The sequence below is a fragment of the Natator depressus genome, chromosome 10 (genome assembly GCF_965152275.1).
Source record: "Natator depressus isolate rNatDep1 chromosome 10, rNatDep2.hap1, whole genome shotgun sequence".
NCBI classification, from domain to species: domain Eukaryota; kingdom Metazoa; phylum Chordata; order Testudines; family Cheloniidae; genus Natator; species Natator depressus.
The window spans coordinates 54,178,301-54,194,003 of record NC_134243.1 but is presented as its reverse complement, the minus strand read 5'-3'; the positions used below and the strand labels follow the sequence as shown (position 1 = coordinate 54,194,003).

General features: G+C 42.4%; 1 protein-coding gene across 5 annotated transcripts in view; it reads left to right on the top strand.

The window, feature by feature from the left end:
• FAN1 (FANCD2 and FANCI associated nuclease 1) overlaps positions 1 to 15,703 on the top strand; it is a 43,383-nt gene that overhangs the window by 13,379 nt on the left and 14,301 nt on the right. For all 5 annotated transcript variants that reach the window (XM_074966188.1, XM_074966185.1, XM_074966186.1 and 2 more), the window contains 5 exons: positions 3,755 to 3,950; positions 11,582 to 11,815; positions 12,430 to 12,561; positions 13,754 to 13,862; positions 14,859 to 14,978. In XM_074966188.1, coding sequence (XP_074822289.1) covers positions 3,755 to 3,950; positions 11,582 to 11,815; positions 12,430 to 12,561; positions 13,754 to 13,862; positions 14,859 to 14,978 — 791 coding nt within the window. The remainder of the gene's footprint in view (positions 1 to 3,754; positions 3,951 to 11,581; positions 11,816 to 12,429; positions 12,562 to 13,753; positions 13,863 to 14,858; positions 14,979 to 15,703) is intronic.

Sequence of the window (15,703 nt, the reverse complement as noted above, 5' to 3'; positions counted from 1 at the left end):
TTGCAACGCCAGACAGCTACCGGTCGGTCGGGAATCAATTTGGAGTGGGCAAGTCTACTGTGGGGACTACTGTGATCCAAGTATCCGATGCAATCATTGACTTTCTACTATCAAGGGTAGTGACTCTGGGAAATGTGCAGGTTATACTGGATGGTTTTGCCGTAGTGGGGTTCCCTAACTGTAGTGGAGCAATAGACGGAACACATATCCATATCTTGGCACCGGACCACCTTACCAACCAGTATGTAAACCGCAAGGGATACTTCTCAATGGTGCTGCAAGCACTGGTGGATCACAAGGGACATTTCAGCGACATCAACGTGAGATGGCCGGGAAAGGTGCATGACGCTCGCATCTTTAGGAACTCCGGGCTTTTCGAGCAGTTGCAAGAAGGGACTTACTTCCCAGACCAGAAAATTACTGGGCATGTTGAAATGCCAATAGTTATCCTCGGGGACCCAGCCTACCCCTTGCTCCCGTGGCTCATGAAGCCGTACACAGGCAGCCTGGACAGTAGTAAGAAGCAGTTCAACTATAGGCTGAGCAAGTGCAGAATGGTGGTAGAATGTGCCTTTGGACATTTAAAAGCTCGCTGGTGCTGTTTGCTGACTAGGTTAGACTTCAGCTCAACCAACATTCCCATTGTTATTGCTGTTTGCTGTGTGCTCCATAATATCTGAGAGAGTAAGGGGGAGACATTTATGGTGGGGTGGGAGGTTGAGGCAAATCGCCTGGCGTCCGATTTTGAGCAGCCAGACAGCAGGGTGATTAGAAGAGCACAGCTAGGCGCGGTGTGCATCAGAGAGGCTTTGAAAACCAGTTTCATGACTGGCTAGGCTACGGTGTTACAGTTGTGTGTGTTTCTCCTTGCTCCAAACCCGCCCCCTTTGTTGATTTTAATTCCCTGTAAGCCAGCCACCCTCCCCCCCTTCAATCACAGCTGGCAAAGAAAATAAAGTAACTATTGTTTTGAAACCATGCATTCTTTCTTTATTTTAAAAAAAAAAAGTGAGATAACTGACAAGGTAGCCTGGGTGGGGTAGGGTGTGGGAGGAGGGAAGGACAAGGCCACATTGCTTATTGTAGCCACACTACAAATCAAAACTGTTTGGCAGCCTTCTGTTGCTTGGGCCATCCGCTGGAGTGGAGTGGCTGGGTTACCAGAGCCTTCCCCCCTCACCCCCCCATGTTCTTGGGCGCCTGGGTGAGGAGGATATGGAACTTGGGGAGGAGAGCAGGTGGTTATACAATGGATGCAGCAGGGGTCTGTGCTTTTGTTGGCGTTCCTGCAGCTCCAACAGACGCTTCATCATGTCTTTTTGCTCCCCCATTAGCCTCAGCATCGCCTTCTGCCCCTGCTCTTCGCACTAACTTGATGCTTTCCTGGCCTCTGCCACTGAATGCCTCCATGCATTAAGCTGTGCCCTATCAGTGTGGGAGGACTGCATGAGCTTGGAAAACAGGTCATTGCGAGTGCAGTTTTTTTCGCCTTCTAATCTGCGATAACCTCAGGGACGGAGATGATAGGGGGAGCATAGAAACATTTGCACCTGGGGGGAGATAAAAAGGGAGAGTAAAATTAAGATAAGTTTCTGAGAACAAAAGGAAGACTCTTTCACAGTGAATCAAGCAATTCACAGCAGACAGCTCATGTGCTTTAGGTACAAGGTCACATTTTGCCTTTTATATTGGCTGGGCAACAGAACTCGGTTTCTAGGCAGCCATGGTAAGCCTTTTGGTACACGGGGTTGGCTTCTTACGCCTTCATAATGTGGGAATGGTTTCAGACTGCAGCGCCATCCTTTCCCATAGCAAGCAATGCCGGATGGGTTTCACATTTAAAAGGAGGGGCTGCGGTTTTCGGGTGGATGTGCAGCACACACTTCCCCCCACCCCATCGCGTGGCTATTCTCTGGGATGATCCCTTTTAGCCAAGCGCAAACAACCCAGCATGAACGGAATCCGTTTACTGTTCCCTTACAAAAATTCCCCTATTTCAACCAGGTGACCATGAATGATATCACTCTCCTGAGGCTAACACAGAAAGATAAATACCGAATGTTGCTTGAATGCGACCAAAACCCAGGACCATTCGCTGCCATGCTTTGTGCTGCAGTGATTCCAGACTACTTGCTACTGGCTTGGTGTGGTAAAGTGTCCTACCGTGGAGGACAAAATAAGACAACCCTCCCCAGAAACCTTCTGCAAAGGCTTTCAGGGTACCTCCAGGAGAGCTTCGTGGAGATGTCCGTGGAGGATTCCCGCTCCATCCCCAGACATGTTAACAGACTATTCCAGTAGCTGTACTGGCCGTGAATGCATCCCAATTCTTCAGGGCAAATCAAACATTAAACACTATGGCTTTTAAACTCTGTACTGTAGTTACAAATGTGCAGAGCTGCCTTCTCCGACTTCAGGGTCAGGGATCCCACCTTGGGAGGGTATTGGCTCCAGGGTGATGAAAAGGTCCTGGCTGCCGGGGGGAATGGATTCACTGCTTGCCTGCTGCGCATTCTCCTCCTCCTCCTCCTCATCCACAAAATCTTCCTCCCTGTTGCGTGAGACTCCCCACTTTCACATGTCCACGGACAGTGGTGGGGTAGTGGTAGGGTCCCCCCAGAATGCCATGCAGCTAATCATAGAAGCGGCATGTAAGGGGCTCTGACCTGGAATGACCTTTTGCCTCCTTTGTCTTTTGGCAGGCTTGCCTGAGCTCCTTAACTTTCATGCGGCACTGCTGTTTGGCTCTGTTGTAGCGTCTCTCGACCATGCCCTGTGCGATTTTTGGCATATATATTAGCATTTTTTCTTTTTGATCGGAGTTTGGCCTGCACAGATTCTTCTCCCCATACAGCAGTCAGATCCAGTGTCTCCCTTTCTGGCCATGCCCGAGCTCGTTTGTGATTCTGGGGGGACTGCATGGTAACCTATGCTACAGAGCTCGCCACGCTGACCAAACAGAAAATGAAATTCATAATTTCCCAGGGCTTTTCCTGTGTACCTAGTGCATCGGAGTTCAAAGTGCCGTCCAGAGCAGTCACATTGGAGCACTCTGAGATAGCTCCTGGAGGCGAATACCGTCAAATTACGTCTGCGCTACTCCAAATTCGATCCAGCAAGGTCAATTTTAGCGCTACTTCCCTTGTCGGGGAGGAGTACAGAAATAGATTTTAAGAGCCCTTTAGAACAGAATGGGGTTGGTTGTGTAGACATATTCATTTTAAAATCGACCTAACGCGGCTAAATTCGATCTAACCCCGTAGTGTAGACCAGGGCTGTGTCTTGGGGTGGCCAATTAAGGGAGTCAGGTTGAGGACTATTAGTTGAGCAATTCAGGAAGATTGGCAGCCTGCTCCATTAAGTAAATAATAGAAGTTAGTAGTGCAAATCAGTTGAAGAGGGTGAAGGTTTTTTTGGATGGAGCAGGCTAGATTTCAGTTGTTAGGACAAGAAGATAAAAAGTAATTTATTTGCCTGGACCATCAGTTTGATTCAGATTTAACTGAACCAGATTTCTGTACGCTCATGTTTTGTTTTGAAATTGCATGGAATTTTCCTGATCATTACACTTTTGTTAATTATTAATCTTCATAATAAATTAAAGAAATTTCAAACTATATTTGGAAAGTTAGTTTAAATTACTAGTCCATAGCTATTTCATATGTAGGACTTTCTACTATCCAGAAACTCTCTGTACTTTAAAGTATCATATGCATTCAGAATATTAAATAAGTATTTTTCTGTGTATCTGCAGAATCTGAATTACAAGACCTTTCTGAGGGGCTGGACTTGCTTTCTGCTCCTGAGCTAAAAACATTAGCAAAGACGTTTCACCTGAAAAACCCAAATGGTCAGAAACAGCAGCTGGTGGAGGACTTTCTCAGACTGGCAAAACAACGTTCGATCTTCAGCAAGAATCAGGCTGGTATTGGGGCAGTGATTTTGAAAAGGTACCATTTGGGCTTTTTATGTAAAATCCAATAGTTAATTCTGCAGATGAATATAAATTATTATTGAGAAGACCATGAGTTTTAGATGCATTTTGGAAATGAAAAACATTGTATATGCATTGTGAATTAAAGCATAAAGAAGTGTAGTAGGTAACATCTGAAAAGCATTAAGGTTTTAGTCATAATTTTAGTAACAGTGCTATAACATGGGTCAAATACAAAATTAAAAGGGCAACCAGAGAAGGGTCTTTAGTGCGTCAACCTTTTTCTTCTCTTTAGACTTGGGCTTGGATGGCTGTGCTTTAGTTTTGGCAAAACCTCAATCGCTTGATTTTTGCATTTCAAAGGACAAAACCATGGTCTATAGTAGTATGGAGTATTTCCAAGTTTCCCCAGGTCACTTATGACATTATTTTAGCTGAATTTGTTTTCCCTTTGTAAATAATTCTTGCTATGTTGTGGGACTACTTGAGAGTAATAAAACAAAGCTTCTGCATACTATGGCTCAGCAGCACAAATCTGAATGTGTTTACTGGGCCTAATCCTTCTCCTCTTACTGCTGGAACTGCATCTGTGAGATTCCTTGTGTAAGGCAAATACAATTTGGTCGGTTATAAGAGTGTATGTTGTTAGCCATCTGCTAGCATCGCCCCAAATATGTACTGGAGCAAGCAGCAAAAGAGCCCCTCAAGTTGTCTAAAATATGGTTAGACTCATGAAGCAAAACATATTGCAGAATACAGGTAGATGCACAAAGTCAACAAGTCCTGAGTCTGCGGGAGGGGCTTTTCCTGGTCCCTGCCTATAAATGATCAGACCAGAGTCACCTGTTTTCGTTTGCTGGCCTGGCTAGAGTGGGGGTGGGTGGGTGGCGAGTAGTAACCACTTTCCTTAAGATGACGGGCCTTGTGGCTTGGGGCAGTAGTAGCTTTTTTTTGGCAGTCTTAAGAAAGAAGATGACGGAAGACCATCTGCTTACTCCCGCCGATTGTCACTCAGTCCACCTACCCTGAAACTCTGTTCTCCTCTGTCACTAGTCATCCATCATCGTGTCCCTTTCTTTTGTTTTCTTCCCCCTTGTCCCCACCTCCATGTCTCTCCTTTCCCTGAGTTTGGATCATTTTTGGGAGCAAAATCTTTGGGATAGGAGTAGCAGCTCTGATTTGGCTCCCTTTATCCAACCTTTCAGGGGTTAGGTTCAGTTTTAAGGTTTTGGTCTGGTCCTATTTCTACCTTTGCTACTACACAAGGTGCAGATGGTCAGTAGAGACATGGAGGAGGGTATACTGTGGAATGTCACTGTGTAAGATTTCCCATGCTAATGACATTCTTCAGTCCTGTTCCCAGAAATCCTTGCTCTTCTGGCAGAGGCAGAAGTCTGTTTCAAATTTTGTGTAGTTTTGTGCTTTGGACAGATGTTCACATCAAAATAGAGCAATGTCCATCCCACCAATAAAGTTCCTTTCACATTACCTAAACAGCCCATGGTATTTGTGATGGTTCTTGGGGTGCCCAGGACTGAGAGTCACCTTGGTACGCCTTGCCTTCAGTGAGAGGGTGACTTGCTGCTGTTTAACTAGGTTTCAGCTCCCTGATGCCATCAGCCTGTTAATCTCCTCTGGGCTATGCCAGGCCTTACTTTTCCTTGCAATAGGTGCACGCCAGTCCCCAAACCTCTTTGAAGAGTTCCCCTGTAGTATCCTGCCCTTAACCACAGAACATTCACAGAAATGCAAAGTCTGCTGTCCCCAGAGAAACAATATACACACCAGGTTGACTGATTCAACTCGGGATCAGCTTGATTAATACCAGAGCACTGGAATATATTTATAGTGAAAGTAATGATAAGCTTCTCAAAGATTTGAGATTCAAAAGAAAGTGAGTACAGATAATGGAAACAAAAGGGTTACATATAAAAGAAAATCATAACACAATTTCTAGAGACTAAACAGGATAATCTTCTGTCTAAAGAAGTTATCTTACTTATCTTTTGTAGTGTTTCAGCCAAGCCTAGTTGAGATCCCGTTTTCATGAATGTAAACATGATGTTCATTTACTTCCTAAGTGCAGGATTAAGAGGTGTCTCATTGCCTTCTACTTATATCCCCCAAATTCACTGTCTGTCTTGAAGCACAGTAACCCCCACCCTACCCCCTGTCACTTGTTTTTTCCTGAGTCCCGCTTCTTCCCTGTGAATTTCACAGCTCCCTGTTGACTTTGTATGTAAATGCAGCTTCCATTGTGCTGGTTTACAATCCTTAATTTACATGCCAACTGAGAGATAGGTGAATCAACATCTTTTGTCTGACAGAAACCTGTTTGTCAACTCTGCCTTGATACAGACTTTGGAACATGTTTTCAGTGTATATGTATATAACTCCTTACATAGTATCTGTACAAATATTTCACAGCAATATTAATGACCAGCGTGACCCTGACTTTCATTTAAGACCTCACATTATAATCTTTGGTGAACCAGAAGGTACATGGAGGGATCAGAATATTCTTGTAACTCCCTTACCAGTTGGCACTGAGAGTCAGTCACAGTGCTGAAGAGGAGATTTGGAATTGCCTAGTTATGGAAGGAGGATTATTATCTGAAGCAAAATGTTTTCTTGCCCCCTCTTTGGAGTGGGGAGGAGAAGAAACACAAAGCTGACTCAAGTTAGCTAATATCATACAAAGTTTCACAACCAGGAAGGTTTTGTGGTGGTGTTGTGGTACTTGGGGGAGGGGAGCAGGTGCGCACGTGTTAGCTATTTAGAAGCAGATTCAATCATAGTTAGCACTTTACAATATGACATTTTCTGTCCCCACTCCTGTTAAATATATTTTAATGGTAGCAAAGAATAGCTAGCTTTTGACTCAGGCAACATTTCACTTCATTTAGCCTGGAGAATAGATGAAAGTGCTACAACCCGAGGTATGGCATTTCATGTCAGTTAAAACATTGGCAACTGCGACTGATTTTGCTAATAAAATAGCTTTGTCTTCAGGAGATTTAGTTTGTCAAGTGTAACCCAGTTTTAAAATACTGCCGTTTGAAAATATTTCCCTCCCATGAGATTTCAGTTTCAGTCTTTGATATTAGATACTTGAACTACATTATCATTTTGAGGAGAGAACTTATCTTGGTTGACATTTGCATACTTACTTGATTTAGGAATACGAAATCCAATAAATACAAAGAGAGGCTAAAAAAATTATTTGTTTTATCAAATGAACTTTTCTCAGTGGTTTGGATATGCTGGTCCTATTTTATTTTAAAGAAATGTCTTTACACCTTATATTAAATTCCAATATAATGGAATGTAATAAAAGAATTTATTGCCCTCAATACACAATTTGCCATTCTCCTGCTGTGTCTGGTTAGGCTGTATCTTGCAATGTTTCTAACCTAACTAATGCGGATATCAGTTATAGAATAATATTTTTTTAAAGCTTTAAAGTAATTTAAGATCAACACTTTGTCTTAAAATTTGCCAAATATTATTTGAATTTTTCACTATATCCCAATTACCTGTCATTTTCATCTTTTTAAATTAACCACTGCTGATGAGAATTTAAAAAAACACCCCTCAAAATAGACAGTACTTTGTTCTATCCTAGTAATTTTACTGTGATTCTCCAGAGCTAACAAACAAAGAGCACATCAACCTGTCTTCTGCTCTCTACACTGAACACTGATTGACTGGCCAAGTGATGTTGCATTGAGTTCAAGATCCAAGTCCTTCTCTTCAGAGTGCTTAATTATGTGGGCTAAGGATACCACAAAGATTGCCTCAAGCTCTGGTATAAGGACTTGGGTCAACGACCCCACTATTCTGGTACAGTGAAATTATCTGCCTCAAGGGCATCGTTTGTCTCTGGAGGAGGCACAGTTTTCGTGGGGCTTGGTCCAAAACTGTGGAGTGAACACCTGCAGGATGTGAGAACCACCTCAAATGTCTTCACATTCCACTTTTTTGGACTACCTTCACTAATAAAAACACACAGTTTTATTAAAAGTGTATTTAGAACATGCAATCTTCCCCCAAGGAGAGGAGGAAGAGAGAAGGAAGGACAGAATATCATGTAATAGATGCTAGTCATGTTGCTTAATGCATTACTGCAGACGGTTTGGTTATAATAGTGGATGATATCAGAAACAGAACAGAATGAACTGAGAAGCACAAATTAAGCAACAGTTATTAACAAATGTATTAATTGACTCTAACGAGGTCTAGCGATTAAGAGCAGGGGACTAGTGATTGGGAGACCTTGAATCTGTTCCCAGCTCTGCCATTGAATTAATATCGGAGATGAGGAAAATTGATTTACTTCAGAGCCCTGATTTCTCATCTGACAGGACATATGGTGATGGTACCTAAGAAAATCAATGAAGCAGAGCTGTAAGAATGTGAATCCTCAGCAATGTAGTTAGAAGACACAAAGATGAAGCTAGCAATGCCAGGTTGGTAAACTTGACTTTGCCAAATGTAATGGGCTAACCTGGGGAAGAAAAAAAATCCTGTAAGGCAACCTTGCCTAAGGTAGAATTACTTAGGGCTTGTCTACACTTACAGTTTATAGTGCTCTAACTTGCTAGGTCAGGGGGGTGAAAAATCACCCCCCTGAGCGCAGCAAGTCTGAGCACTTTCAAGCGCTAGTGTAGACAGGCTCCAAGTGCTGGGAGCCAATCCCCTCATGGAGGTGGATTACTAGGAGCACTGGGAGAACTCTCACCCCGCGCTTGCATGTGACCACACTCGCACTTCAAAGCACTGCTGTGGGAGTGTTCCCACGGGAGCGCTTTGAAGTTTCCGGTGTGGCCATGCCCTTAGTGATGAGAGAGGCACCCTGGGAAGGGGTTACTTCTTTGTAGTGGGTATTACCACTATATCACAAGATCCAGCGTTAGCTTGGTCTCAAAAAACATGAGGTGGGGTGGGAGGAATCTACACTGTCCAAACAAAAAAGGGCAAAGATAGGCCCTGATAGTGCAAACATTTATGTATGTGAGCAGCGCCATTGAACTTCATAGAACTGCTTCTGTGATTGGCAGGACTGAGCCTGTGTTCAGAAATGTTATTTTGAAGCTTGCAAGAGGTAATCACGAACAAGGCGGGGGAGAGTAAAAATGTAACAATAAAATTACTAAAATAAGAACTTGAAAGAATCTTTGAGAGTTGCACTGCATTACATTTTTGGAAACCCTCAGGAGTAAGGAATTGTGGAAACCAGTGTTACTGTGTAATTGTGGCTGATAGCAAAAGAAATTCAATTACAGTAACACTTGTGAGCTGGGTAGGATCTGTTAGCATCTGTTTTAAAAGAATCAGTGTATACATTTATTTTCAATGAGTTTATTTGTGCCTTCTGGACTTGCTCTCATTACTGGGAAAATCTGTAGAATCTTTTTCTGGAAGCCTTGAATCCTGAGAGACAGACACCTTTAAATAAATACAGGAAATGCCCTAGATTTTTGTCATCTTCTTGCTGTTTCCATTATAGTTTCCGCTATTATTTACATGTGTCTTTGCCTTCCTTTTTCTTGATTTTCATATTATTAAGAGAGAAGGCTAAAGCTTCTATATTGCTGGGGGATGTTTGTTCCCATTGAGTCTCCTTACTTCTAAAATAGCCCTTGTAATTCCCTCCTTCTCTTCCCATCTCTCTCTCTCTCCCTATGCCCCCTTTAACATGTTAAGTGATATAATGTGTCTTTGTCCTTTGTATGCTTTTCTTGTCTAAACATTTTTTGGGTGCTGGATATAAAACTATTGAAGTAAGTGGCGGTTTATGAGATAGGTTTGATCCTGTAGGTGAGTAGTCCTGTTAAATTCACATGTCTCATGTAAAGGCTTCAGGATTTTGCCTGTGGCACAGATGTGTACTAGAATGTTGCTTACTGCAAAAGACTCCTAACGTTACTTTAGTCGTACATGAAACTGCTACCTTAAAGTTCCACTGATCTGTCTTAAAGCACTTTTTCTTGCATGTACATTTCTGTACAAATTTACTCACCCAAGATTGGACTGTCACCACCCATTTATTCAGTATGAGATCTTTACTTCTCCACAGGACCAGGGTGCGGATTTAAAATAATAGCATCTTTAGGATTATGGAGTAACTACCATTTCCATAATTGTTTACATTCTCACATACAGGGAAGTCTGTGATGGTCTAGCAGATAGATATATATTTAGACAATTGTTTAAATTGTTTTTATTTGGATTTTTCATCTGTAAACTGTATTAAAAGAAATGTAGCTGTAGACACTCTTGAAGTACTATTGTACTGAAAAGAAATATCAGTGAAATTCACAATAATGGCCAGACTTCTATCCTTGACTGCCCTTTGTATATGTGGAATATACAAAATTATATACTGTTCGTCCTATGATAGAAGAATTATCCACTACAGCAGGGATAGGGAACCTTTTTTCTATCAGGGACCATTGACCCACAGGGCTGGGGAGGGAGGTTGGGATGCAGGAGGGGTGAGGGCTCTGGGGTGGGGCTGAAGATGAGGAGTTTGGGGTGTGAGAGGGGGCTCTGGGCTGGGGCCAAGGGGCTTGGAGTGCAGGAAGGGGCTCAGGGTTGGGGGTTGGGGTGCGGGAGGAGGTTCGGGTGCGGGCTCTGGGAGGGAGTTTGGATGCGGGAGGGGGTTCCGACCTGGGAGAAGAGGTTTGGGGTGCGGGCTCCGGCTGGGTGGCGCTTACCCTCAGGTTGCTCCTGATCGGCACAGCAGGGCTAAGGCAGACTCCTTGCCTGCCCTGGCTCCACACTGCTCCCGGAAGCAGCTGGTGTGTCTGGCCCCTAGGCGGAGGGTCCGGGGGGTTCTGTGCACTGCCCGCAGGTGCTGCCCCTGCGGCTCCCATTAGTCACTGTTCCTGGCCAATGGGAGCTGCAGAGCTGGTGCTGGGGCAGGGGCAGCACATGGAGCTTCCCTGATCGCCCCTGGTCCTAGGAGCCGCAGGGACATGCTGGTCGCTTTCGGAAACTTGCTGCCGGCCGGATGAAATGAAGCAGCAGGCTGGATTTGGTCGACGGGCCATAAGTTCCCCACTACAGTATTTCAGCAAAAATCACACATTATTGTGGGGGCTGCATTTTAAATTTGAGGCTGAATGTCCAGATTTCTGTCAGCTTCACTGAAAATCTGTAATAAGGGTTTAAATATAAATTTGAATGTAGGTTCAATAATGATAATAATTAATAACGCTTTGCACTTCTACTGAATCTTCCATATGAAAATCTCAAAGCATTTGGTTAACGTTAAGTCTTGCAAATTCTCAGAGAAATGAAAGGATGTATTTTCAAAAATGGCCTCTGATTTTCAGTGCCTTCAATTTTGAGTGTTCCATTTTAGGACCTGATTTTTATTGACTTGTCCAAAGTTACACAGCAAGTCATTGTCAGAGAGAGAATCTTACTTTTTGTAGAGCATATATATTGTCAGGTTATTCCACTTCACTTACTGAAATGTTATATTTCCTATGTATTAAGTCCATATATCTGGCTTTTCATGAGAGACCACGTATGCTATGTAGTTTCTCAAGCTCCTTCATACTGTAGGGAAAATCAAGCTGTATAACAATTGGTTTGGAAGTAAATTACATCTGGATAAACATTTTGCTTGGCTTCTAGGGCTAAGGACCTTTCTGGGAAGTCTGTCAGAGTCTGTAAAGGCCCCCGAGCAGTATTTTCTCGAGTTTTACTGCTGTTCTCACTGACTGATTCAATGGAGGATGAGGAAGCAGCTAGTGGTGGCCAAGGCCAGCTTTCCACCGTGCTTATGGTAAACATGGGTCGTATGGTGTTTCCCAGTTACACAGTAAATAGGAAAACAGCAATCTTCCAGGACAGAGAAGATCTTATCAGGTAGGAGGAACTTTGGCTATCTGGAAACTGATTCATGGAGACAGCATGTGAAATGCGGTAATGACACCCGTGTGTTTATTTCTAGATAAGCACTATTATTGGCTATACCTTGTCAACTTATCGGTGCTATTGCCATAAATTATAGGGCATATAGAAGACCAGAGGAAAACACACAACAGTATATTTGTGGTTGGTTAATATAGAGTCTGCTAAGAAGCCTCCCAAAATTTGTAATGTTTGGTGGCCTTACATTCTGAATCAAAGTAGCTTACCTCACTGCTTCATGGTCACCTGCTGATGAAAGCTGCTCATTAAATTGCAATGCCTGCTGTTAGAATAAAGTCATAGAACAATGAGAAAATGATATAAATGTTTTATACTAGAGAAACATTTTAAACTTAATGCACCCTGATGTATCGTCCATTCACTTCAGAAGATTACTCCAGGAATAAAGTTGGCCTTGTGGGTGGTTTTTTTTTAATGCCTTGGGAGATGAGGGTGGGAGGGAAATCGGATAACATTGTATAAAGGAAATGAGTTATTTTTAACTATTAACTGTCTCTGTACCTGATATTTATTTTTGTATTTGTGGTTTGGGTTTTTTTGTTTGTTAGATATGCTACAGCTGCTCATTTGTCAAATGATGTAGCCATTGCAATGGCTAATGGGAACTGGACAGAAGCTAAATATCTCTATATGTGTGCAAAAGAAACCTGGCATGAATTGAAAAATCATCCTTCTTTGAGGTACTAAAGCAGAAATGCATGCTGAAATTCACATGCAACTAGCAGATACATGATCTCGTTTTTGATGCAGCTCCTACTGAAGTAGGCTTGGATTCTTCTAACCCAAGCCTGTTGAATTCAGCAGTTTCACTGTTCTTAAAAGCTTTGAACTTCCTGGTTTATTTGTTTAGCTTTTAAATGATTTAAATTGGAGAGACTTTTTATGTAAAAGTGCAGAGTGAATTGGTAGACAAAGATAAAGCACTGAAACAGCTCCATATTCTACATGCCAAAATGAAGGAGAATAAGAATCTATTTTTCACTTGTCTTAGTTTGTCTTTATGGCTGCTAGGCAAACAGCAATCAGTAGATTTTAAAATTCACAAAGAACAAAGTAATGTTCCAAAGGTTATGGGAAAACATACTGGGTATTCATCTGCTGAAACTTCCAAGTGGGTGTTATTCAGGAAGCATTACTAAAGATCTGAGAACTGAACATACATGTATTGTTGTTCAAGTGTCCTTCATCAGTTTTCATTTTAATTATTTGTCTGGTAGCTTGATCATACGTTGAAAATCATAGCCCTGTGTTTGCCATCATATTCACTCTCATGGCAACTGACTTAACCTCATATTCATGGAGGGTCATTTGGGGGCTTGATCTTTCTCCTGTTGAAGACAGTGGCAAAATTTCCCTTCAGTGAGATCATGCCCTTGAATAGTATATGCCATCAAAAAAAGATGGCTAATATCTGTAAGTTAAATACATTTGTTAGGACAGGAAAAGCTATTTCAGCCAGTGACCTTTTGTCCAGCTGTTTGTCTGCTAGCTGACCTTCTGTCTTGGTAGAGAACACCTGTAAGTAAAAAACAAAAACAGAAAACAAACAAAAAAGATGATGGAACTAAATTTTCTTTTAACTGACCCTATGATCTGTGAATCTTTAGTTTCACTGGTTGTTGAACCAAAGGACGTGGCTGCCAAAATATTAATATTAAACCATTGCACCAGCCACCTTAATTCTGTCACGTGCTAACTTTGGAGTGGTAGACTTTGCAACCTTAATATTCTTTTTACTACATTTTTAAATATATTTCATGTGTTTTGTTTTTATAAGCACTTGACTATGTGTGTGCTTTGTAAGAAAGAGTCTGAATGATTTGGATAGTCATTCCTATTTTAATGATCTCTGATGTGTTCTTTTTTTTTAAGATGCCATAGAGACTTACCTGAGTATCTGCGACATTTTACGGTTGGGTGGATGTATACAAGGATCCTCTCTCGAGGGGTTGAAATACTGCAGAGACTTCATATGTATGAGGTAAAGCAGTGGTGCAAGACTGTGGTTCATTTTTAATTGCTAATATTTCTGTAATGAAATTACTATAGCTGGCTCTCAGGTATAAAATCCCTACATTTTCTGTGGGTGGCAGTCTTAATACATTATAACTGCACAGTGTCAGACCTCATTAATGATACAGTTCACAGGAATATTGTAGAAGGATTTGACATTGCAATAGTCAATGATGTTTTTATCTGTTGTGTAGCTTTAGAGATGATAGGATCTTGTGCAGCTTTGCTTAAAGGTAACCTGTGAAGAAAAAAACAGTGTACCATTTTTCTTCCTGCATTAGGAGCTATAAGGCTTGTAAGAGGTTTTTCAGCATTTTTTTTCCACTTTTTTTTTTCTTGCATAGCATTAGATTTTGACTTCGCTGTTATAGCTGGAAGACTCTGTGCAGATCCAATTGGGGATTATTACATGGCAAGAGTCTAACACTGAGGGATTGTTATTTAGACTGTTTAAAGATACCTCCTTTTCACTGGATTTTGTTAACCCCTTGTAAAGACATACTCTTGAGGGTGAGAGGGGAAGTTGACTCTGAAATGCTCTGCCTCTTCAGTTGAGGACTAAGAATCTCCAGCTTAAGAGTTCCCTACCACGGAACATAAATTTATAATAGAAAGAAAAACACTAGGAAAACCTCTTTAACCAAAAAACAAGCAAGCAATTTTCAGACCTTCTTTGTATATCGTAAAGAAGTAAAAAAGGGAAAAAGCATTTTCTCTGTAAGTCTAAATGACTCTCTCTATGTTCATAGGAGCTGTGATAGAAAGGGATGTTAAAGGGTAAAAAGGACTCGAGCTGAGAATTGCTGAGAGTTAAATTAGCCAGTGAGGAGGAGGCAAGACACTTGGAAGGATAATAGTACTGTGTTACTACAGCGCTATGGGCAGTGTAACTGGCTTAATTGTATAATGATGCTTCAGCTTGCTTTCCTGTGTCATCTAATGGAAGGGTTTTGCATTGCTGTAGGAGGCCGTGGAAGAGCTGCAGAATCTTTTGTCTCAGGAAGTGTATTGTATAGACAGCAGAGGACGATGGTGGGATCGACTGGCTCTGAATTTACACCAGCACTTGAAACGCACTGAGCAGGTATCCCCTAACTGCATGCTCTACCACTGGAGAACAGTACTAGCTAGGTGTTAAAAAACACTGTGCTTGTATTTTATATGAGCAGGAGTGCTGGGAAGGCACTGTAAGAGGCTGAGGCTTGGTCTACACTGCATACTTCTGTATAACTACATTCCTCAGTGTGGAAAATCTAAATCCCTGAGCAGCGTAGTTATACCAACCTTAACCTCCCATGTAGACCGTGCCATGTCGGCAGGAGAGCAGAGGTGAAGTTATTAAGGTTCTCTCCCATCGGTTTAGATGTCTTCACCGGATTCACTACAGTGGCACAGCTGCATTGGTGGAGCTGAGCTGATGTAAAATTTGTAGTCTACACCTGCCATCAGTGCTTCGTATGGATCTGTTCCCAAGGGTAGTTGATAGGCTTCTCTTGGGTAGTAGGACTTGTCTTTGGGTATGTTTACACTGCAGCATAAGCCTGGGCTCAAGTTTAATCCCCCTGGCATCTACACTGCAATTGTGCTAACCCATGGTTTCAGGACCTTGCAGGGTTGGTGGGTCCGAGCTTGAGTTAAGCTGTGACCCAGGGCCCGAGTCCTGTTGCTTTGCAGTGTAGATGCAGCCCCGCTTGACTCCGGTCCTGGGAGTCAGTCAGAAGTATCCCACAATTTCATGGGACAGCTTTCTTAATCCTCGCTATCGCAACAATCCGCAATCCACTCAATTGAAAAAGGAAGCACCCCTCC